A 24,163-nucleotide genomic window follows, 5' to 3' on the forward strand; every position below is an offset into this window, starting at 1 on the left:
CCTTGCTCTCTCCCGCCATCTCTCCATCTTCCTCTCTCTCTCCCCCAGACGCGTGTACATCTCGTACCTGGACAGTGTTCACTTCTTCCAGCCTCGTTCTCTGAGGACGGGTGTCTACCATGAGATTCTCATTGGCTACCTGGAGTATGTCAAGAAGCTGGGGTACACGACGGGTCACATCTGGGCGTGCCCACCTAGTGAAGGGGACGACTACATCTTCCACTGTCACCCTATGGACCAGAAGATCCCCAAGCCCAAGAGGCTTCAGGAGTGGTATAGGAAGATGCTGGACAAGGCTGTGGCAGAGCGCATCGTGCATGACTTCAAGGTAAAGAGGCTTGAGGGGTCCTTGCGGGGGTCAAAGTTAGAATTGTTATAAATTGTCTTCATCGGTAAGTGGAGGGTTGAGCGCACAAGGACAGTCATGGATTGGCCTCTGAGAAGCACCATTTTATCACTGTTCATGTTGTGACAACTTGAAGTGGTGTTACACATTTGTTACATAAAGCAGGACGAGTGGAGTGTTTCTTAAATCTGGGTTTAATATCTTTCTGTCCCTCACTCAGGACATCTTCAAGCAGGCCACAGAGGACCGTCTGACAAGTGCCAAGGAGCTGCCGTACTTTGAGGGGGACTTCTGGCCCAACGTGCTGGAGGAGAGCATCAAGGAGCTGGAGCAGGAGGAGGAGGAGAGGAAGAGAGAGGAAAACAGCACTTCCAACGAGAGCATAGATGTAAGTGGGATGGACATTTACCACAAGGTACATTGCAGTGTGTTCATATGGATCTTTGGGTTTGTTTTGATGTGATTTCATTTGATCTCTTTCAATCAGTGTGATAATTTGATTCTGTTTTTACGTTTCACTTAATACAAAATGTTGAATAGATTTTTGTATGAATTGCATTTCTACATTGGTTGTAAATAAAAATGGTTACTACTGTGGTGTGTGTAATTCACCTCCAGGCCACGAAGGGCGACAGCAAGAACGCCAAGAAGAAGAACACCAAGAAGACTTCTAAGAATAAGAGCAGCATGAGCCGAGCCAATAAAAAGAAGCCAGGCTTGCCCAACGTGTCCAATGACCTCTCTCAGAAACTCTACGCCAGCATGGAGAAGCACAAAGAGGTAGGAGGGAGTGACTTGCGTGTTTTTATTGTATTTCTGAACATAAGTTGCAAACATTATGTAGTAAATTGGTGAGAATCAGGTTTAATATCTGAACGAGTCACTTTCACAACCTAAAAACACTTTCCACTAAGACCGTTGTAGTGGCGATTTCCTATAAAAAGCTCATGGCACAGGAGAGAGCCGAAATTGTTTTCCAAACGTTAACTCTTTTCCGGTGAAGTTCCCATTTATTGAGCATACAAAAGATAAATGGTTTAGTTCCAATAAAAATATTTGCATAGAAAAGGTGTAGAGGTAAAATGTTCTGTGATATGGTAAGACCTGTATGCCCTCTCTCACCTGTGCTAACCTTTCATGTGCTATCTATATACAGTTGAAGTCGGAAGTTTACATACACTTAGGTTGGAGTAATTAAAACTTGTTTTTCAACCACTCCACACATTTCTTGTTAAAACTATAGTTTTGGCAAGTCGGTTTGGACATCTACTTTGTGCATGACACAATTTTTCCAACAATTGTTTACAGACAGATTATTTCACTGATCACAATTCCAGTGGGTCAGAGGTTTACATACACTAGGTTGACTGTACCTTTAAACAGCTTGGGAAATTCTAGAAAATTATGTCATGCTTTAGAAGCTTCTGATAGGCTAATTGACATAATTTGAGTCAATTGGAGGTGTACCTGTGGATGTATTTCAAGGCCTACCTTCAAACTCAGTGCCTCTTTGCTTGACATGGGAAAATCAGAAGAAATCAGCCAAGACCTCAGGAAAAAAAATTATAGACCTCCACAAGTCTGGTTCATCCTTGGGAGCAATTTCCAAACGCCTGAAGGTACCACATTCATCTGTACAAACAATAGTACGCAAGTATAAACACCATGGGACCACGCAGTCGTCATACCGCTCAGGAAAGAGACGCATTCTGTCTCCTAGAGATGAATGTACTTTGGAGCGAGAAGTGCAAATCAATCCCAGAACCACAGCAAAGGACCTTGTGAAGATGCTGGAGGAAACAGGTACAAAAGTATTTATATCCACAGTAAAAACAAGTCTTATATCGACAACCTGAAAGGCAGTTCAGCAAGGAAGAAGCCACTGCTACAAAACCGCCATAAAAAATCCAGACTATGGTTTGCAACTGCACATGAGGACAAAGGTTGTACTTTTTGGAGAAATGTCCTCTGGTCTGATTTAAACAAAAATAGAACTGTTTGGACATAATGACCATCGTTATGTTTGGAGGAAAAAGGGGGAGGCTTGCAAGCCGAAGAACACCATCCCAACCGTGAAGCACGGGTGTGGCAGCATCATGTTGTGGGGGTGCTTTGCTGCAGGAGGGACTGGTGCACTTCACAAAATAGATGGCATCATGAGGAAGGAAAATTATGTGGCTATATTTTGAAACAACATCTGAAGACATCAGTCAGGAAGTTAAAGCTTGGTTGCAAATTAGTCTTCCAAATGGACAATGACCCCAAGCAAACTTCCAAAGTTGTGTCAAAAAGGCTCAAGGACAACAAAGTGAAGGTATTGGAGTGGCCATCACAAAGCCCTGACCTCAATCCTATAGAACATTTGTGGGCAGAACTGAAAAAGCGTGTGCGAGCAAGGAGGCTTACAAACCTGACTCAGTTACACCAGCTCTGTCAGGAGGAATGGGCCAAAATTCACCCAACTTATTGTGGGAAGCTTGTGGAAGGCTGTAAACTTCTGACCCACTGGGAATGTGATGAAAGAATTAAAAGCTGAAATCATTGTCTACTATTATTCTGACATTTCACATTCATAAAATAAAGTGGTGATCCTAACTGACCTAAGACAGGGAATTTGTATTAGGATTAAATGTCAGGAATTGTGGAAAAACTGAGTTTAAATGTATTTGACTAAGGTGTATGTGAACTTCTGACTTCAACTGTACATGTGACCCATGACCCCAACATATAGTGCCCTCTATTGTACAATCAAGTTAAAATGACCTTTGACAGACAACATATACACAACACATAAAATAAAACAGGTCAAAATATCTTCTCCCTTAACTCTGTTCCGCTCTCTCCTCGCCAGGTATTCTTTGTGATCCGTCTGATAGCGGCGCCTATGTCCAACACGCTGGGCCCCATCACGGACCCCGACGGCCTGATGGCCTGCGACCTGATGGACGGGCGCGACGCCTTTCTCACCCTGGCCCGCGACAAACACCTAGAGTTCAGCTCGCTGCGCAGGTCCAAGTGGAGCTCCATGTGCATGCTGGTGGAGCTCCACAACCAGAGCCAGGACCGCTTCGTCTACACCTGCAACGAGTGCAAGGGCCACGTGGAGACACGCTACCACTGCACCGTCTGCGAGGTGAGGGTTAGGGTTCAGGTTAGAGGGGTGGAGGAAGAGAAGAGCTGGGACGATAAACAGAAAATTTAACACCAACATTGCCTTCCTCTTACAACACGTGTTTAAGTCTGTAATTTTCAATGATTAGGCTACACAATGTTCCTGCGTGTACTTTTTTAGGGGGTTACTAAAACCACTGTTTGGTCAACAGTAATGTGCATTATCCTGATTCCCTGCAATTAAAGTGCCCTATCCCTGTTTTGCTGCCCGACCTCACTCCCCCTTTTCCCATCTGTGCATGAGGGAGAGCTGTATGCTGATAAGCGCAAGCATATACATTGCAATTGCGGGAAAAACCGTTTTTAAAGCAACTACTGTTTAATTGTTAAAGAGAGGAGAGTGTAAGCTTTCTGTGAGTAACATTTATTTCTCAATATTGAGCAAATGACACCACTTTACATAGCAGCGTGGCGCGAGGCTAATATGGTTTAGAGACGATGCACCTGTGGAGCGTAGCATGCCATTCACATTGAATACATCAAGTAGCCTAGGCCTACAGATGGAACGTTTTTTTTGTAGGACATGAAAGTAATCTAGCTAATGTATTTTGAGTTCCCACTTCCTCAGGTGGTGTAGTATGTAGCTTACAGGGAAAGCAAACTGGCCTCACTGTGTGCGGGAGAGTTGCATAATAACGAGTACGTTATTCAATTATTGCATCCAAACTGCTCGCTCTCGTCAACGAGCATCTGCGTTGCCGAACGCTAAAATAGGACTATTTGAGACACTCGACACATTGCAAGTCCTGCCTCTCCCATCTACTCATTGCAGGACTGGACATACAGGGCTACCTGTGGGCCTTCCCGCTGGCCCTGGGAGGTTTTGTTATCCCTCTGGGCCATTCATTCATCCACGTCAGTGAAAACCATTCACTGGGCCTGTGAAAACAATGTTGTAATAATGCTTTTTTCAATCTAGGCTATGTAATTGATGGGGGAAAAAATATTCATTCCCAAAGCTGTCAGTTCGTTATGTAGATAAATGATTACACGCGCCCATACACAGCTTAGTTTGAGCAAAATGTCAACTGTCAGGCAGCAAAAGCCCGCAGCTCACAACTGGTTGTAGTGTGGAGCAGCTCACAACTGGTTGTAGTGTGGAGCAGCTCACAACTGGTTGTAGTGTGGAGCAGCTCACAACTGGTTGTAGTGTGGAGCAGCTCACAACTGGTTGTAGTGTGGAGCAGCTCACAACTGGTTGTAGTGTGGAGCAGCTCACAACTGGTTGTAGTGTGGAGCAGCTCACAGAAGAGACTGCGTTAGGTAGGAAAGATGTTTACACTTATGATACAGTACCTGTTTATACATTTAAAAAAATATATTGTTATTGAGCTAAATGGTTAAATGTATCATCCGGCTCTGGGGAGGGGGTTGGATGGGTATAGAGTGGGCTAGGAGGGTATAGAAGAGTAACTGGCTGAAAAGTCAAACTAAGATTTGTTTTAGGGTAATTCTAATAAGGGGATGATAAGTAAAGTGTGGTGTAACCAACACCTATATGCTACTTTCTCCTCTCTCTGTCCCAGGACTATGACCTGTGCATCACCTGCTACAACTCTAAGGGGCACATTCACAAGATGGAGAAGCTGGGTCTGGGCCTGGATGACGAGAGCAACAACTCGGCCGCTTCGTCCATCGCCAACCCTGGAGACTCGCGCCGCCTCAGCATCCAGCGCTGCATCCAGTCTCTGGTTCACGCCTGCCAGTGTCGCAACGCCAACTGCAGCCTGCCGTCCTGCCAGAAGATGAAGCGTGTGGTGCAGCATACGAAAGGTTGCAAGCGCAAGACCAACGGCGGCTGCCCCATCTGCAAGCAACTCATCGCCCTGTGCTGCTACCACGCCAAGCACTGCCAGGAGAACAAGTGTCCCGTACCGTTCTGTCTGAACATCAAGCACAAGCTGAGGCAGCAGCAGCTCCAGCATCGGCTCCAGCAGGCCCAGATGCTGCGGAGGAGGATGGCCAGTATGCAGAGGGTGGGTCAGCCACCTCCGGGACCGGGGGGCAACGGTGGGCTACCGTCCCCGGGAAACAGCACCACAGGGCCCAGTACCCCCATGTCCGTGGGCACACAGCCCCCCACGCCTCAGACCCCCACCCAGGGGAACATGCCTCTCGGACCCCAGCAGGGAATGGGTCAGGGCCCCCCAGGGCAACAGCAGCAGTTACAGCAGCAGGGCGGCATTCCCCAGCAGCACCACATGCACCACCAGTTCCAGCAGCAGATGCAGCATAGTGGAGGGGTAATGATGAACTCTCCTCAGCAGCAACAGATGGTCCAACAACAGCTCCAACAGCAGCAGCAGGGCCAGTCTCCAAATGTCCAGCAGATGAAGCACCCAGGAGGTCTTCCCCCTTACACCCCCAGACCTCCAGGTGCCTCTCCCCTCCACCAGTCCCTGGGCAAACCCGGTCTGGGCCCAGCCACACCTCCACAGCAGCAGGCAAACCCTGGCCAGGGCTCCATGTCCCAGGGGCAGCAGCAGCAACAGGGGCCTCCTCCGGCAGCGGTGGAGATAGCGTTGAAGATTCAGCGTGTGGCAGAGACACAGCGTCAGATGGCCCAGGCTCAAGCCCAGATCCTCCAAAGGCAGCAGGCGGCCCAGGGTGGAGGCATGATGCCCCCTCACCCCCACCACCAGAACCCCCAGGCCCAGATGCAAGGCATGGCCCACCCAGGAGCAGGCATTGCAGGGCCCCAGGGGATGGCTCCCCAGGGCCAGGGTGTGGCAGGGAGGACTCATATGGAGCAGCAGGGGATGGTGGTGGGGCAAGGAGGCATGCAGCAGCAAGGAGGCATGCAGCAGCAAGGAGGCATGCAGCAGCAAGGAGGCATGCAGCAGCAAGGCGGCCCCCAGTCGCAGCTCTCTCCCCAGGTTCAGCTCCAGCAGCAGGCCCCACTCCAGAATCCTAACCAACAGCAGTGGGGCGGCCCGGGTGGGATGGCACCCCAGCAGAGGCAAGGCATGATGGGACAGATGGGTCACCTGACACCGCAGCAACAACAACAGCTCGCCCAGCAACAGCAGCAGCGGCAGCTTGTCCAGCAACAACAACAGCAAAGTCAGCAACAACAGCAGGCAGGGCAAGGGGGGTTAATGGGGCTGATGGGAGGTCCAGGGGGTGTGGCCGGGGCGGCGGCAGCGATGGTAGGAACAGGGAACCTCCCCCAGGCAGCTCTACAGGACCTCCTGCGTACCCTCCGTTCCCCCAGCTCCCCCGGCCAGCATCAACAGGTCCTCAATATCCTCCGCTCCAACCCCCTCCTCATGGCTGCCTTCATCAAGCAGCGAGCTGCCCGATACCAGGGAGGTCCAGGGGTGCCGGGGGCCCCGGGAGGAGGGGGGCCCGGAGGCGTGCGGTTCCAGGGGGCCCCTGGTGGGGCAGGAATGGGCCCTGGGGGTAACCAGGTGGTCATGGATGGTCAGCAGGTGAACGTAAACCCCGGAGTAGCCCAGCCAGGGATGAACATGGGCCAGGCAGGCGGAGGAGTAAATATGTCCACTATGGCTCAGCTACAGCAGTTACAGCAGCAGCAGCAGCGCCCCCTCCTGCCTGGGAGTCTGCAGCAACAGCAGCAAATGGCAGCACTACAACAACAACAACAACAACAAGGCAGTATGCCAGGCCAAGGCACCCCCATGTCCAACATGACTCCCCAGTTCAGAGAGATTCTGATGAGAAGGCACCTCCAACAGCAGCAGCAACAACAGATGAGTAACAATGGTCAGTTCCAGCAGCCCCAGCCCCCCCAACAACAGCAGCAGGGTCAGGGCCAGCAGGGCTTCATGCATCAGGGCCAGCCTGGTCAACCTGGCCAGACCCAGCCTGGTGGCGGGGGAGGGCCGCAGCAGGGTGGGGGAGGCCCCCAGGGGCCCCAGCCCGGTCCAGGGCCGGGCCAACAAGGACAGGGCTACCCTGGAACAATGTCCCAGCAGGTAGCCACAGCCCTGCAACAGAGGCTACAGCACCAGATGCAACAGCAGCAACAACAGCAACAGCAACAGCAGGATGGGGGTGGGGGGCCTGGGCAGCTCCAACAGGGGCAGCAGGGTCCCCAGCAAGGCCAAGGTGGTCAGCCCCAGTCTTCCCATGCCATGCTCCAGCAGGCCCTTCACCAGAGACTACTCCAGCAGCAGCACCTAGGAGGGGGCTCGCCTGCCCAGCACGGCAGTCCTATGAGCCCCCAGCAGCAGATGGCCCAGTCCCCACACCCCCACCTCCAGGGCCAGGCTCTGGGCGGTCAGTCCCTCAGTAACCAGGTGCGTTCCCCTCAGCCCTCCCCTCGGCCACAGTCCCAGCCGCCCCACTCCAGCCCCTCGCCACGCATGCAGCCCCAGCCCTCCCCTCACCGCATCTCCCCCCAGACCCAGACAGGCTCTCCGCACCCGGGTCATCTCTCCCAGCACCACCCTGGTATGGTGGCCCCCCAAAACCCACAACAATTGTCACAGCAACAACAGCAGCAGGCTAACTCTGGGGACCCGGGTACGTTTGGTTCGGACCCGAGTGCTATGATGTCCCAGATAAGTGGGATGGGAGGCTTGCATGGCCCAGGGCAGTCAGACATGTTGGGTAATAACCACCAGGACCTGGGGACAAACAACCACAACAGTTTAGACATTATGTAGCCTACTACTACTTCTGTCTCAGTGCTCTGAAGAACTGTCCTCATGGGTCTGGCTGGAAGGGGGATGGCAGTTTTTGAAGTTATTTTTATTTAATATTTTTCTGATGTATAAATGAAAAGAACTCAACTTCCTATGGGAGATGCAACGTTAAATCTACAAGTCAATAAATGAATAAATTGAACGAATGGTAAGTTATTGCTGTTAATATATATCTATATATTTTTGCCAATTGTGTACAAAATGTGTAAGGGGTTTCTGGACAGTAGAGATTTCTTCCTTAGTATATGACACAAGTAATATTTTTGGGGACTGAGAATTTTGCCTTTTTTACAAATATTTTTAAGATTTTAAATGTGGTGGACAATTGAGGTGAGTTAATACAATGGACCTTTCTATCGTTCGGTTTTCCTCCATAAAACCAGTCATGATTGTATCTGTTTTGCAGAGAAGTGTTTTTTTATTATAATTATCAATATTATTTTTGCTGGATCTACAAACAAATGTCATATCTTTTTTGGGGGGGTGGGGGGGCAGATGTACTTTGCAACTGCTACAATTCAAATAGAAGAATATATTTTTGTTAATGACTGTCCAAAAACCGAGAGGGTTGAAAGAAGGGCAAGTGTATTTTTTTCCTGATTTTGTTAGGGATCCAAGTGAAACCGAAACATTATTGCTGGGGAGGTGAGCAGGGGGTGGCTGATCGCCTTCTAGGATTGTCTGTGAGCATCTCGGGTCGTTGGACGCCCAGATCTTCTACGCCAGGGTTTCCCCCCTCCCGGGTTCATGTTTTGGTTTTTGCCCTAGCAGTAAACGGCTGATTCAAATAACCAACTCATCATCAAGCTTTGATTATTTGAAGCAACTGATGTGCTAGGGCAAAACCAAAATGTGCACCCGGGGGGGGCCCAGGACAGAGTTTGGGTAACCCTGTCCTACACTCCCCTTTACCCCTACACTTAAAAACAGGACGATGGATGAGAAACTTACTACTGATGTTGCCAGCTGATTTGGAGGATTGATGGATGGCTCCATGTAGTGTGTGTATATACCATCATGAACTGAAACATGAAGGGGATATGGGGAAGGTGTGAAGGGCTTTCCTAGGAACTTTTAACTTTTGTCAATGATGCTACCCTTCCCCTCGCATCCTAGTCACAAGCCCCTCTTCCCCTCTCATCCTAGTCACAAGCCCCTCTTCCCCTCTCATCCTGGTCACTAGCCCCTCTTCTTTTACCCTGACTGTTGGTTTTAATTTAATGTTATTACTGTACAAAAACTGGACTTTAATGAAATACTGTTTGTAATAATAAAATGAAAATCATACATTTGCGCTGTACAGACTTTCAGACCTATGATGAGCAGAGACTCTTTTTCTACTGCTGATTTTCTCGATTTGGTTTCCTAGCAACCTGGTCTCCCAAACTATGTAAAAGTATTGATTTCTGAAAGGTACAGTATGGGGTGTAGGTCATGAGCACCAATGAGCCTTTGTGTATATATTTTTTTTTAACTGGGGATATTGCAACATAACATCTTGATTGCTGTGAACACCAACACATTCACATGAACACATGCACAAAACGTGAGAAGGCTTATTACTGTGGTCAGAAAATGAATTCATAATTTTGCCTCATATTAAAGAATTACACAAGATTTCACAAGTTCACTTATTTTTCTCTAAAGGTTGAGATTTGGGGGAGGGGAAAAAAACAAGTGGCAATATATCTTGAGACTTATTTTATAAAAAAACAAGGAAAGCTTGTATTTTATATATAGATATTATTTAATTTTATTTTTTTGAAAATAAAACTTGAAGCTACAGGAATTAATAGATTAAACTTTTTTTGTATTGAAGATGTAATGGTGATGTAAAATGACACTGCGGTCATTCACAGCCCTCTTTGGGGCTGTTTGAGTATATCATGCCATTTTGATGAAATGTACACTTGTATACATACTGAATCACTGTACAAACCATGGCAACTGAACTTTTGTTTTGCTTATTCTTTCTGCCTAAAGAAACTGGAATTAAGACTGTGTTTAGTGTTCAAATGGAATCTTTGACCACTTTTCTGTTACAATACTTTGGTGCTTGCTGAGAGGAAGCAAAAAATAAATAACTGTTGCTCCATTTTCATTGGTTTCTTATTTAAGTTATTTTGGTTATTTTTTTGGCCAATTTAATTGTACAATAAAGTATGTTTGTACCATTGGAAAAATAGCTGTATGTTGAAATGGCTTATTTCACTAGCTACATTTCCATCACATGATGAAATTGGTTGAATCCCATCCCTCAACCCATCAGACATTGGTGGGACGGATAACACATATCTCGCCCATGACAGCCAATAATACACTGAACAAAAATATAAATGCAACATGTAAAGCGCTGGTTTCATGAGCTGAAATAAGATCACAAATTGTCCATATGCACAAAAATATTTCACATCCTTGTGAGCAATTTCCCCTTTGTCAAGATAATCCATCCATCTGACTGACAGGTGTGGCATATCAAGAAGCTGATTAAACAGCATGATCATTACACCTTGTGCTGAGGATAATAATAGGCCACTAAAATGTGCCGTTGTCCCAATACAATGCCACAGATGTTTTGAGGGAGCGTGCAATTGGCACGCTGACCGCTGGAATGCCCAGCAGAGGTATTGCCAGATAATTTAATGTTCATTTCCCTACCATAAACCGCCTTCGTTGTTTTAGAGAATTTAGCAGTACGTCCAACCTGCATCAACCGCAGACCATGTGTAACCACGCCAGCCCAGGACCTCCACATCCAGCTTCTTCACCTGCAGGTGAGGGTGGTGCTGAGGAGTATTTATATCTGTAGTAAAGCCATTTTGTGGGGAAAAACTCATTTTGATTTGCCGGGCCTATTAGGGCGTGTGAAATTCATAGATTAGGGCCTAATGAGTTTATTTAAATTTATGATTTCCTTACAGTTCATAACTCAGCTAAATCTTTGAAATTGTTTATACTGTAACGACCCTGGGTTTATAAGCGCGGAAATCGACTCTGCCGCTTGAGCATGCTTTTGCGGCACAGTCGATAGCGCGCCGGACCTCGGGCTAGAAGGTCGAGGGTTCGAGACCTGCTCCCTGCCTGTTTCATTACATTGGTGTCAGAAGTAAAAACGTTGATACAAGTTAGCCAGCTAGCTAGCTGACTTATGTGGCTAGCTACCGTAGGTGAGAACGGGGATTGAAAATGCTTCGAGGGAATCCGAAAGTGAAGGTGGAGGTAGGGGACGATTATGGCCAAGGAGGTGCGTGTGAATGGACGTCGGGGGTTCTGTCTGAGGAGATCGCCAGGGCGTCGGAGCGCAGAGGCCGCTTGAGGGAGGACGTTAGAGCGATGGCGGCTGAAGCGGGCATGAGTGCTTCGTCGACTGTATTTCGCGCGGATTCTGGTGGGCGGACCGAAGTGGTGACGTCGACGCGGCGTGACGAGGAATCTGGGGCTCAGGATGTAAACAAACATGGCGGCGCCCAGTTCCCGGCTGCGTCCGTATCTGTTAAGACCCCGAAGTATTCCGGTAAGGCGGATTGGGAAGCTTTTCATGCTCAGTTTGAACTGTTAGCTCATTTTAGGGGGTGGTCGGATGAAGAAAGGGCACTGCAGTTGGCTTTATGCCTCACGGATGAAGCTCTGGCCTGTTTGATATTGATTAGCCCCGAGGACAGGCATGATTATGGTGCTTTAGTGGGAGCACTGAGGAGGCGCTATGGACAGTGTGTACAGCCCGGGCTACTGCGCTCCGAACTGAGTAATAGACGCAGGCAGCCTGGAGAGCCTCTACGGGTGCTAGCTAATGACATTGAGAGCCTCTCTCGGCGGGCATATGCTCACATGCCCCCCTCCGTGCAGAGCGAGCTAGCACGGGACCAGTTCATACAGGCGCTCTCTCCTACGGAGCTGCGCATACAGACCCAGCTGGCTCATCCTGAGTCATTGCAGACAGCCTTGGAGATGGCTTTGGAGAGGGAGCTGGTGTGGGCTGGGGCTTCAGCTGGGGCTTTGGTGGGGGTGCAGGGAGACACACCCTCTGTGCGAGCTGGGGGGCAGAGCAGCCCGGAGCCGGAAAAGCCTGCTTGGGTGGCCGAAATGACAAAACTCATTCGTGCTGTGTCGCTACAGGCGGCACGAAACACACGCCCTGGTCCCAGGGTCTGCTGGGGTTGTGGCCAGCCAGGCCATCTGCGCCGAGATTGCCCCATGTCCCCCAGAGCTCAGGGAAACGGCTCGGGGTCCGCATAGACCGGGTAGTGCGGACCCCTGGCTTTCTATCCCAACCACCATCATCTTCAGGAGGAGCCCACCGGCACAGACGGGGAAGCAAGGCTCCACTTCCCCCAGAAGCAGACGAGGGCAAGCGGATGGAGCCTGTTGTTGTGGTGGGCCGGACCTGTGTTGGGGACTTTTGTCATGTCCCTGTCACTGTGGAGGGGGTGCCCTGCTCCGCCCTGGTGGACACTGGGTCCACAGTAACCCTGGTGAGGCCAGATATTGTGCCAGGTTGGACTCAGTGTGAGCCTACAACTGTGCAGCTCCGCACAGTCACAGGTGAGCTGGCACCCATGAAAGGGAAGGGAATAATGACTCTGACAGTAGGGGGCAGGACTGTGCGTCATCCTGTGTGGGTGGCGGCTGTGCAGGACCCTTGTATCCTGGGGTTGGACTTTCTTAGGAGCACAGGCTGCCAGTTAGACCTAAATAGGGGCACACTGAGCTTCCAGGGAGGGACGGAAGTCACCATGGCCCCCCCTAATGTCACATTCACTCAACCCAACAAACCCTTTACTCCAACAGTTAAAGCAGCAGAGACTCATGGCTGCGCCCCCTCCCCCACAGCTGTGTGTGACTTTTCCCCAGTCCCCCTGTCACCTACGGCGGTGTGTTACATTCCCCCAGCTACCTCCATGACACAGCCCTCTGTGAGCCCGGGCCGCACCCCCCCAGCCCAGCTACCCCAGATGGGAGAGGAGAGGACACTGTCTGCAGTGAGGGAGATATGGGGGAGGAACTGTGTTGGTCTTGACCCCGAGCAGCAGGAACGGTTGTGGCAGTTGCTGTTTGAATTCAGAGACAGCTTTGCGTTGAGTGAGGAAGAGGTGGGTCAGACTCATCTGGTGCAGCATGAGATCGACACAGGTGATGCTCGACCCATCAAGATGCGTCCCCGCCGTATCCCGCTGGCACGCCAGGAGGCGGCAGACAAGGCTGTGTTGGAGATGCAGCGGGCAGACTTCATTGAGCCCTCAGACAGCCCCTGGGCGGTGCCAGTCGTCATGGTTCCGAAGAAGGGGGGCAAGCTGAGGTTCTGTGCGGACTACAGGCGGCTGAATGAGGTAACCAGGAAGGACTCATACCCCATACCACGTATCGATGAGTCGCTGGACCTGGTTAGGGGGTCCTCCTGGTTCTCCTCACTAGACCTCCGCAGTGGCTACTGGCAGGTGCCCCTCTCCCCAGAGGCCAGAGCCAAAACTGCGTTCTCCACTAACAGAGGACACTGGCAGTTCAAGGTCCTGTGCTTTGGCCTGTGCAACGCTCCAGCTACTTTTGAGCGTTTGATGGACAGGGTGCTGGATGGCATCCCCCGACAGCAGTGTCTGGTATACCTCGATGACATCCTGGCCCATGGCAGCTCCTTCCAGTCAGCCCTGGGGGCGCTACGGCGTGTGCTGGAGAGGGTGGCTGCCGCAGGTCTGAAGCTCCACCCCGAGAAGTGCCACTTCATGAGGAGAGAGGTGTCCTTCTTGGGCCACCGAGTGGGGAAGGAGGGGATCAGCACCATGGAGGACAAGGTAGGGGCTGTCAGAGACTGGCCCACCCCCACCGACCAGCGTCAGCTGAAGAGCTTCCTGGGCCTGGCCTCGTACTACAGGAGGTTTGTACGGGGCTTCTCAAGCGTTGCTGCTCCACTGAACCGCCTGCTGCCGAAGGACAAGGCTTTCACTTGGACAGTGGAGTGTGAGGAGGCGTTCAACACCCTCAAACGTGCACTGATCGAGGCCCCCGTGCTCGCCCCCCCTGACCTCACCTTGCCCTTTATCCTGGACACAGACGCGAGCAATGTGGGCATGGGTGGGGTGCTGGCCCAGGTGGGGCCAGAGGGGGAGAGAGTGGTGGCGTACTTCAGCAAAACATTTGACAAACATGAGCGCCGCTACTGTGTCACCCGGCGGGAGCTCTTGGCTGTTGTGGCTTCCGTCAAACACTTCAAGTACTACCTGGGTGGTCTGCCCTTTACTGTAAGGACTGACCACTCTGCTCTCCAGTGGCTCATGTCTTTCAGAGAGCCAGAGGGGCAGGTGGCACGCTGGTTGGAGGAGCTTCAGCCGTATGACTTCACGGTGGTGCACAGGGCAGGGGCACGCCACTCCAACGCCGACGCCATGTCCCGTCGGCCCTGTACTGCAGACGGCTGCCGCCACTGTGAACGGAGAGAGGGACGGGAGAGAGAGCTGCGGGCAGAGGAGGGTGTCTGTGCCACAGTGTGTCGGGCGAGCGGGCCTGTCTGCTGTGAGCTGCAGACTGTCGACGTGGCTGAATGGCGGCAGCAGCAGGGACGGGACACAGACCTACAGCCAGTGCTACAGTGGGTAGAGGCGCAGGTGAGGCCACCATGGGAAGAGGTGACAGCGCTCTCACTCGCGACCAAAGGGTTGTGGTCGAAGTTTGAGAGACTGCGGCTGGCTGATGGCGTGCTACAGCGGGCATGGAAGGAGTCAGCTACGGGAGAGGAGAGGTGGCAGGTGGTGGTCCCAAAAGCATTGCGGGAGGCTGTGCTCCAGAGTACTCATGGGGGGGTGGGGACTGGACACTTTGGGGTCACAAAAACACTGCGCCGTCTCCGTCAGGGCTTCTACTGGGGGCAGCACAAGAGGGGTGTGGAGGACTTTTGTCGCCGCTGTGACAACTGCACAGCGAGAAAGGGCCCCCCAGGCCGCTCTCATGCTCAGCTCCAACAGTTCCCAGTGGGGGCTCCCATGGAGAGGGTGGGAGTGGATGTAGTTGGGCCGTTCCCCACCACAGACAGTGGAAACCGCTGGGTGCTCACGGCCATGGACTATTTCACAAAATGGCCCGAGGCCTATGCTCTGCCTGACCAGGAGGCAGAGACCATCGTCGACGCCCTGACAGCGGGGATGTTCAGCAGGTTTGGAGCTGCAGAGTCCATCCACAGCGACCAAGGCAGAAACTTTGAGTCCCGTGTGTTCGCCACCATGTGTGAGAGGCTGGGTATGCACAAGACCCGCACTACTCCTCTCCATCCTCAAAGTGATGGCCTTGAGGAGCGCTTCAACAAAACGCTTGGACAGCAGCTGGCCATCGTCTCTTCCAAACACCAGCGTGACTGGGACAAGCACCTGCCTATGGTCCTCATGGCATGCCGCTCCGCTGTCCAAGACTCCACCTCCTGCACGCCTGCCCTCCTCATGCTGGGGAGAGAGATCCGCACCCCTGCGGAGATGGCGTTTGGTCGGCCCCTGGATAGCCCTCATGTTCCTCCGGGGCCAGAGTATGCCCGGACACTCCAGGACCGCCTGGAGACAGCCCACACCTTCGCCAGAGAGCAGCTGGTGAATGCAGGTGTGAGGCAGAAAAGGAACTATGACGTGCACACCCGGGGAAGGCACTTTGTGGCTGGGGAGCTGGTCTGGGTCTACAGCCCCCTAAGGAAAAAAGGCAGATGCCCCAAGTTGGACAGTCACTGGGTGGGACCCTGCAGTGTCCTGGAGAGGGTAGGGGAGGTTGTGTACCGGGTGCAGCTTCCTCCCAGGGGGAGAAAGGTGGCACTGCACCGGGACAGGTTAGCCCCATACAGAGGGGCCTCTTCTCCCCAAACCCCAGGAACCCCCACAATTCCCCTCTCTGGCAATGACATTCTCCAGGCACCCACCCTCAGGTGCCGCAGACAAGGCTCCAGACAGCCCACTCCCCCTGTCTCCCCCCCTGTGTCACCGCGTGGTTCCCCAGAGCCACGGACTGTATTACCCGTTCCCGCTTCCTTGTCCCCCATATCCCTGCCTTCATCCCCTGGTTCCCAGAGGGGCACTCTGCGACCATCACGGCCACGCAGGCAAAGGAGACCTCCGGGTCGCTTCAGAGACTTTGTTTGTTCCCTCGGGGACGAGGGACTTTGTGGTGGGGGGGCTGTGTAGCGACCCGCACAGACAGCTGTGTGTTATGTGTTAGGCTAGGAGGTGGTTGTGTTGTACTGACCAGTACCCGGTGTTCGCGGGGTCCGACATGTCAATCAACCTGCTATCTGCCAATCACGGGAATGCCTGGAATGTTCTGATGCCGGGCATCCTGGTGGTTGGCGGAGTGGCGTGGAGGGGGGTTGGGCAGGGGGGTGGAGCATTGGAAGTTAAGACCAGGTTCAGCCTTTGTTCTCTCTCTCTTACGTCTGGGCTTCACAAGAGAAGGTCACGATTGGCTTGTGGGTTATCTGTCATCTATTTGGCGTGTGCTACGGCCCAAACAGTAGCCTGTGTAAAGTTGGTTTAATAAACCGTCAATTCGCAAACTCAAGCCTCTGTCTGGACAATTGTTCATTTATGATCTAGTCAGGTCATTACAATACTTTTGTTCAGTATAATACGAAATAAATCACACATTAACAATTAAAAGAGCCACATTTATTTTGAGTACAATAGAAATAATCTCAGACATTGACGGAGAATATAGACGATGGTTTTTGTGGATTTATTACATTACTTTTCTGATTAGACGAGCCATAAAGTGCAACAGTTCCTTGCTCAGCAGTGAATATTTAAGCAGCAGCAGAAGCAACAAACCACATTTGGCAATAATATAAAATAAGAGCCTTGTCATGGCTACAGCGTCAGCACATAGTTTAGTCATCAGAACTACAGAGTATTAAAAACATTTCAGTTCCTCTGTATTTACTAATGCACAAGGTTTCTCCTTTGAAGAATAAATACATTGAATTACATTGTCAGATTGATATATAAAAAATAACGACTAGTAATACACAATACCCTTCTGTCTTTCTCCTCTCCTTGGAATTAAGGTGTAAGAAACATTCTTACTTCAAGCCCAAAGGATAAGATTAATAAACATCCAAAAACGGGGCTGCTAGTGTTGCGTTGTGAAGGTGGGTGCGTGCTTGTACAAGCCGTAAAAGCTCTACAGAAACAATAACATCAGGCACTTCCATAATTCCTCGCTGCATTATGGTCGCAGACGGAGATCATTTTACTGAGTCACGAGCAATTATCACTCTCAACTGCGTGCTCAACTGGGACTCCTGCACAGAAGAAATATCAGCCTGCACAGATAGGCACGATATTGAATTTCACTCAACTTTCTAGTTTTCCCCTTTGGTTAACACTATCAACGGTTCCTTCTACTGTGTGAATTGTGATCAAATCAATGCAATATTAGCCCCTTTCAACGAAACTAACTATGCTAAATAGTTGATTGTAGGCAGCGCGCATTGGAGTAGGTTTATATTGCATTGACAGGCACGACTCAGGCCCATACCCTAATCTACACAGACCGGGGCGCCATAACAAATCAGAGCTGCAGTATCCCTATATGCAAATAGACCACTGCCATATATGGATCTGTGCCAACGACTATGTTTACAGCATGAGTGGTCGCGAGTAGATGCGCTTGTTTTGAGATCAAAGCAAGAGCTGCATGTAGCCACGTGTACGTTTGTTCATGTTCTTTGCTCGTAAGTAAGTGAGTTATTAGCCCAGTTAGAGCTCATTTCTCATCAGCAATGGTGGAGTGGTTGCTTCCTACAACGTGTGCATTTCAAGATTTTTTTTTTCTTAATTATTATAATATTTTTTTTTTTACCTTTTATTTAACTAGGCAAGTCATTTAAGAACTAATTCTTATGACGGCCTACAGCGGCCAAACCCGGACGACGCTGGGCCAATTGTGTGCCACTCTATGGGACTCTCAATCACGGCCGGTTGTGATACAGCCTGGATTCAAACCAGGGTGTCTGTAGTGACGCCTCAAGCCCTGAGATGCAGTGCCTTAGACTGCTGTGCCACTCGGGGGGCAGTGTTATATTTTGAGAAAGGCTTGAATAAGCTAAGTAGGCAGAGGGTAGCATAATTGTCCTTATTCTCTGTAATAATGGTATGGGAATAATAATGAATGTTATTTTGTAAAGCGGTTTCTTGCATCAAACAACAGAACATTTTCATTCACCTCCTTGTCTGAAGGACAAGTGGATAAACAGGTTAATTTCAATCCCTACATGTTTTTTTCAAAAGTGGAATGTAGGCCAACATTGAACACCACACATTGACTCCTACTGTAGGATGAAAGATAGAACAGCTATTTACATGTTAAAATGTTATGGGATGCATTTTCCTTCATGGTAGGCCACTCTGGTAGGCCTACATTACGATCAAATAGCCACAGTTGCCTACTTGGCCACTATTATAACTGTAACTTAAAGCGGGTACAGCCTCAGTGTGCGCCAGAAGTTGCACAGAATTTTCACAATGTTCAAGTTTGCGCTCAGCAGACCTGACATTTGTTCAGTGCCAATTTTTTTTTTTAGGGAACATCGGTAACAAGACCCATCAGTCTCGGCTTGGGAGTGGGATAAACAGGCACTGACCAATGGGAGGCGACAAGGAAGATTCCACAAAGATGACACATCAACAACATGACGTAAATACAGTGCAATTCAGAAAAGAACAGACTGTTCCTAAGTCTGTTTTTTTATATAGGTTTTTGGTTCCACTTTTAAGGTTAGTTTACACTGGATGTGTTGTGCGGGGCTTTAGTGGGTCACCAAAATGTTTTGAGTATCAGTATGTACCCAGAGAGGACAGGAGAAAGGCATGCGGGCAGATAAAGTCATCTTGCAGAGGATTTCTAAATCACCACAAGACTCTACTAAGCCACATGTTTATCTAATAACAGTCCAGAAAAATAACTGTTGTATAGAAGGATATGGTATACAGTATACTGTGTATAGCTCAACGTAGGAGTGTATGCCCATCTCAATGTAGTCAGTATATACTGTACACTACAGTATGCCTATTGAATGAAATAGGAAGTTAGTGTAGACCGACGTCAATGACACAGCCAGAAAGGGAAGAAGGGTAAAGGGATGAGGAGAATAAGCGGTCACACAGTCCAAACAGAGTTTAAAGATAACTCGAGCCACACTTTCCATCTCTCTCATTCTGTTCCCAGACCAGGTTTCGTCTGTGTGTGCTGCTGTGTTTTAGAACTCTAAGCCCCAGCCTCTGAAGAAGCCTTTGGCTGCCAGGGCTTCTTTGAAAGTCACTGTGAGAGAGTTTATGGTGACGTCAGTCACGGTCACCTCCCCTGGGCCAATCACTGGGCTCCAAACAGCAGACCGCTCTGACGAGGTCACTTCGTCTGAGCCAATCACAGAACTCCAGTCCTCTGCCCTATCCTGCCCTGAAGGAGGAGAGGGAGAAAGGGGGTGGGGTGGGAGAGGGAGAAAGGGGGTGGGGTGGGAGAGGGAGAAAGGGGGTGGGGTGGGAGAGGGAGAAAGGGGGTGGGAGAGGGAGAAAGGGGGTGGGGTGGGAGAGGGAGAAAGGGGGTGAGAGGGAAAGAGAAAGGAAGAGGGTAAGATTGCTATGATTGCATCAAGTCTGAAGTAACTGACCCGAGATTGATAAGAGCACTGTACATTGCCTGTATGGTGAGTATATACTGTATTCTAGACTATCTATTGCATCTTTGCCTATGCCGCACTGACATTGCTCATCCATATATTTATATATTCTTAATCCATTCCTTACTTAGATTTGTGTGTATTAGCTATTTGTTGTGGAATTGTTAGATATTACTTGTTAGATATTGCTGCACTGTCGGAACTAGAAGCACAAGCATTTCGCTACACTCGCAATAACATCTGCTAATCATGTGTATGTGACCAATAACATTTGCCTGTAGGCTATGCATAGACTATCTGTGTTGTACCAGGAAGTTTGGCATGTATTGTTCTGCGCCATACATTAAACCCCATTAAGTCAACCCTCTCCCTTGCCACTACTTGTCTGTTTGCTGTGCCAGTTGCCAGCCCTGGATGGGATGGCAGAGCTTATGTTCCTGGTTGTCTGCCCAGGGGGCCTCCTGTACTGTACCGACTAAGAAGTTGACACACACACACACACACACACACACACAGTAATGTCCTGGTTTAAAATTAGGCCCATTTGGTGAATAGGCCGACAAACACGCTTACCATTCAGAATGCCGCTGCATATCTCTGTCTCTCGCTCCGACTGCTCCTGTCGAGTTTCCTCCATGTCATCTTCCTCTTCCCTCCTTCCCCAATCATGTGTGGGGTCCTTTGTGGGGTTAGGGGGGCCAGGGGAAGAGGCCAGGCACATGAACTGTGATCTTCTGGGTTTGTTTTTGCGATGGGCCAGGCGGGGGTGCAGGCTCCGTCTACAGGCCCCATAAGTTGGGTCCTCTGCCTCAGACTCCAGTGAGCGAGTCAGGGAAAGACGTAGGCGAGCTTGAGGTTTCTCTAGGGCCTTATGGGCGCTCCGGAGATCCATGCTGTAAATAGTATTCTACAGAGGGGAGAATAATAAAGATGTCTTATACAGCAGTTGTGTTTGTCCAAGATCATTTCCCCTTTACTTAGTATGCCAACCTATTAATCTGTCTCATCTAGGATTGCAAAGTTAACGGAATCTTTAGTAATTTTGGTAATTAACAGAAAATCTATGGCAATCTACATAACTTTGGTAATTTATACTAGAATAACTGTACAAAAATGTATTCATATACAGTATGCATTTTTTATATTGTGTCCATATTGTCCATTCATTTCTAGTAGACAATATGGTTCAAGAGAAAATAGTTTTTCATTAATTGGGCTATCAACAATGGCATTATTTTAAATTAACTCTGCAGCTCTTCCAACTATTTACTTTTTTCACAACTATTTTTTAGATAAATCATCTTATTCAATGAATCATATATTTTACATGTGATAGGGCCAGAGATTATTACAAACACCTGTGACTATCTGAAGTACCCAAACAGGCCACTAGATGTCTTGTGTTAGATTACATCAAATCTTTGAAAGATATCAAAAACTTCTAAAGTTTCCAGTAATATACCCTTCCTTTGCAACCCTAGTCTAATCAGACAGAGAAGTTATATATAACATGAACCAATCCCACCTGTAGTAGAAGCCTTTTAGCTTTGGGTCCTCTCTTCCGGTACCCCAGGGCTCTGTCCTTCTGCTCTCTGGTGGAATGGTAAGATCAGTCAGTACAAACAGGTATAGTTTACTGTGATAGTACTGTGTACTACTACAGTGCAGTTATCAGTACTATGATATTCGTTAGCTAGGTAAGGCCTCTACGTAATGCGCTCTATAGCATGCAGTGTCTCTTGGACTTACTTCTCATCATAGGCCTGCACCAGACGCTGGTCCAAGATGTGCTCCTCTGGTTCCCATGTACTGTATCTGTACAGATAAAGACATCACCGTGGTTACTCATCCTCATCCATCCAATAATACTCTGCATGACTCATTGTCTTGAATTACTGGATATAATGATGTCATAGTGATACTACTCACTTGGGGGGCCATCCCTTCCACTTCAACAGATATTCCACGTTTCCCTGTGACACAAAGTTGGAGACAAGCACCAGTATGAGAGAGAGTAGAGAGTGTGTGGGGGAGGATGTTGATTATGATGTTGCTATGCTTACAGTCTCCACTCCAAGCACAGAGATAGGTAGCCTATAATAACATTTGAAAATCCAGGAAATGTATGTCTTCTCATCTAAACTATGTCATCATGTCAATACCGGGAATTCATTCCAGACGACGTTATCCTATAGCTTCTCGACATTGACAGCTCCTAGATAGCATAACGTTATCGCACATGAGCGCACTAGTGTATGGAGAGAATTGGGATCCTCACAAGACCCCCCCCCCCCCCCCCCCCACACACACACACACACAAAGCATATTACATAAAATTGTGTGGGTAGGACACTGATTATTCAAACACAATATTTGACAGCATGCAACGTTTTTCCCTATGTAACGCGACTGCATGGCTATAATAACGGTTGATGCGCGCCTGCACTGACAATGACTCATGCACTTACCGTATCGAGTTCACTTTTAATGCAGTGCGAAATACGATATTAAAAGACCCAACACTTACAAGGACTTAGTAGCATACATTAATTCACGTCTATGGATGCGCGTCAAAAGGGGGGCGCGTTTTGCTCCCTAATAACCCACAAACCTGTACTTCTAATTTCCTCCGCGAAACTGCGTAGCTCTTCACAGATCCACAATAGCCTATTAGCGTAACTGTACAACCCGCGGGCTATTATTCTGGCAACGTACAGGACTGAAGGCAAGGTTTCGGTTCCGATATGATTATTCTGGTTCACATTCTTAGGATAGACAGCTGGCACCCTGACTATACTGTAACGCAATGGCAACACGCTCCACTTTATGTTAAAGGTATACACTCCCCACACTCACGCCCCCTTATACGTTTATATTCAGTGGATACTGGATATAAATAGGCTACTGGTAAGTGCTTTTCAATATAGCCAGCTGTGTTCCGTACTGGATCTAGGCTACCCTAGAATGGATATTCTCCCAATTGCGCACTTGTCATTGTTACATGCGTTTTTTAACCCAATATGAATACCTTACCTTTCTAACTCTTTTCTTGATTATTGATTCCACAGCAAACACTTGTTCACCAATCGCTGACAGCTCCATTGGTCCAGAACAGAACGTTCTGCCTGCTCTTTGAAATAGATTAATCCAGTACAAACGAGAATAAGTGCTGTTAGTTTAGCTCTCCGCTATAAAGTAACTGTATACAGGCTATGACAAGTATCTACGCGTCGCGTTTCAAAAACTGCTGTTTTCTCCTCCCCCAACCCTCCCTCTACAAACTGAGCATTGTTTTCGTTTAAGTTGGAGCTGAATTTCTCCCTTCCACTTCCTTGTACCAGATATTTCCGTATGTACAGTGACTTCTCAAATCTGCGACACATCTGCACTGCTTGGCGCGTCCCCGTGCTTCCAAAAGCTCGTCCTAGGCGCGCTCTTCGTTCCACAGCGCCAAAGCAACGCTGTCAGCTCGAGCCTGGAGCTAACGCTGGAACATGGGTCCGCGCACGCAGATGACACAAGCAGTAGCAGGAAAATAAAGTAGCCAACCCTTAGCCCATTTCTTATAAATGTGCTCTATTCTCCATCCAAATTACAACAACAATTTCACTCAAGAAATTAAGCCACATCCTCACTAAGGAGTGTACATAAAGTGCCATTACAAGCATTTTATTTTTGTGAAAAACAAGAGAAAATAACACAACAGGACCCTTCAATAGAGGGGAGAAGGTGGGTGGGATTGTCATGGCAAAATCAAAATTCTCTGTGTCACCAGTTTCCCCCCCCAAAACACCCTGGTTTAAAGTAGTGAGGGGATTTTCTACCTGTGAGTTTGGTTGCCCAACCTGAATTCCCCTAGGGGAAGCCTCAGTCCAACAACTGAATTGATTTGTCTCATGATTAGTGATAGTTGCAAATTATTAAATTATCAGTTTAATGAACCAGCGATTGGATGCTCAGATGAATAGGAAAACTGTTGGGATTGAGCCAATGAGGAGCAAAATTCAACAACCCCTCTTTAGGTAGAGAATAATGCCTGCTTCCTCTGTAAACACATTAAAGGCCTTATCAAGTCTTCAATAATACACAATGTTGTTGTGATGATAAAGACCCATCAACCAACACAAATTCCTCATTTCAAAAACTAACATGGTCTGGCTGGACTCATGCCGTTCTTTCACTTTTTCCTTCTACACATGGATCACTTTCTCTTTCTATTATTCGCTCAACTGTCAACCTTTTCCCCTCTTACTCCACTTCTCACAACTCACTCAGCATTCTGGACATTTCAGCCATGGCATCTACAGATAGATCAAAATCTAACAGTGCATTTTCAGTGAA

At 48.9% G+C, this 24,163-nt stretch overlaps 2 protein-coding genes across 7 annotated transcripts in view; one reads left to right on the top strand and one right to left on the bottom strand.

Annotated features, from left to right (window-relative positions):
- The window catches only part of LOC139580158 (histone acetyltransferase p300-like), a 56,300-nt gene extending 46,012 nt beyond the window's left edge, over positions 1-10,288 (top strand). For 4 of the 6 annotated variants that reach the window (XM_071408706.1, XM_071408705.1, XM_071408700.1 and 1 more), the window contains exons 25-29: positions 49-328; positions 567-761; positions 965-1,126; positions 3,198-3,479; positions 5,044-10,288. In XM_071408706.1, the coding sequence (XP_071264807.1) occupies positions 49-328; positions 567-761; positions 965-1,126; positions 3,198-3,479; positions 5,044-8,148 (4,024 nt within the window). In that variant the 3' untranslated portion in view covers positions 8,149-10,288. The remainder of the gene's footprint in view (positions 1-48; positions 329-566; positions 762-964; positions 1,127-3,197; positions 3,480-5,043) is intronic. The other 2 variants (XM_071408702.1, XM_071408704.1) reach the window with 1 other exon arrangement.
- Positions 10,289-18,855: 8,567 nt separating this feature from the next.
- Positions 18,856-23,260, bottom strand: LOC139580160 (chromobox protein homolog 7-like). Its single transcript, XM_071408708.1, has 6 exons — positions 22,856-23,260; positions 21,752-21,795; positions 21,572-21,637; positions 21,348-21,414; positions 20,396-20,729; positions 18,856-19,602 (listed from the first exon to the last, which is right to left on the bottom strand). The coding sequence occupies exons 1-6, from the start codon at positions 22,922-22,924 to the stop codon at positions 19,403-19,405; spliced, it is 780 nt and encodes a 259-aa protein (XP_071264809.1). The 5' UTR covers positions 22,925-23,260; the 3' UTR covers positions 18,856-19,402.
- Between the last annotated feature and the right edge of the window lie 903 nt (positions 23,261-24,163).

This window comes from Salvelinus alpinus, chromosome 7, assembly GCF_045679555.1.
Source record: "Salvelinus alpinus chromosome 7, SLU_Salpinus.1, whole genome shotgun sequence".
Lineage (NCBI taxonomy): Eukaryota > Metazoa > Chordata > Actinopteri > Salmoniformes > Salmonidae > Salvelinus > Salvelinus alpinus.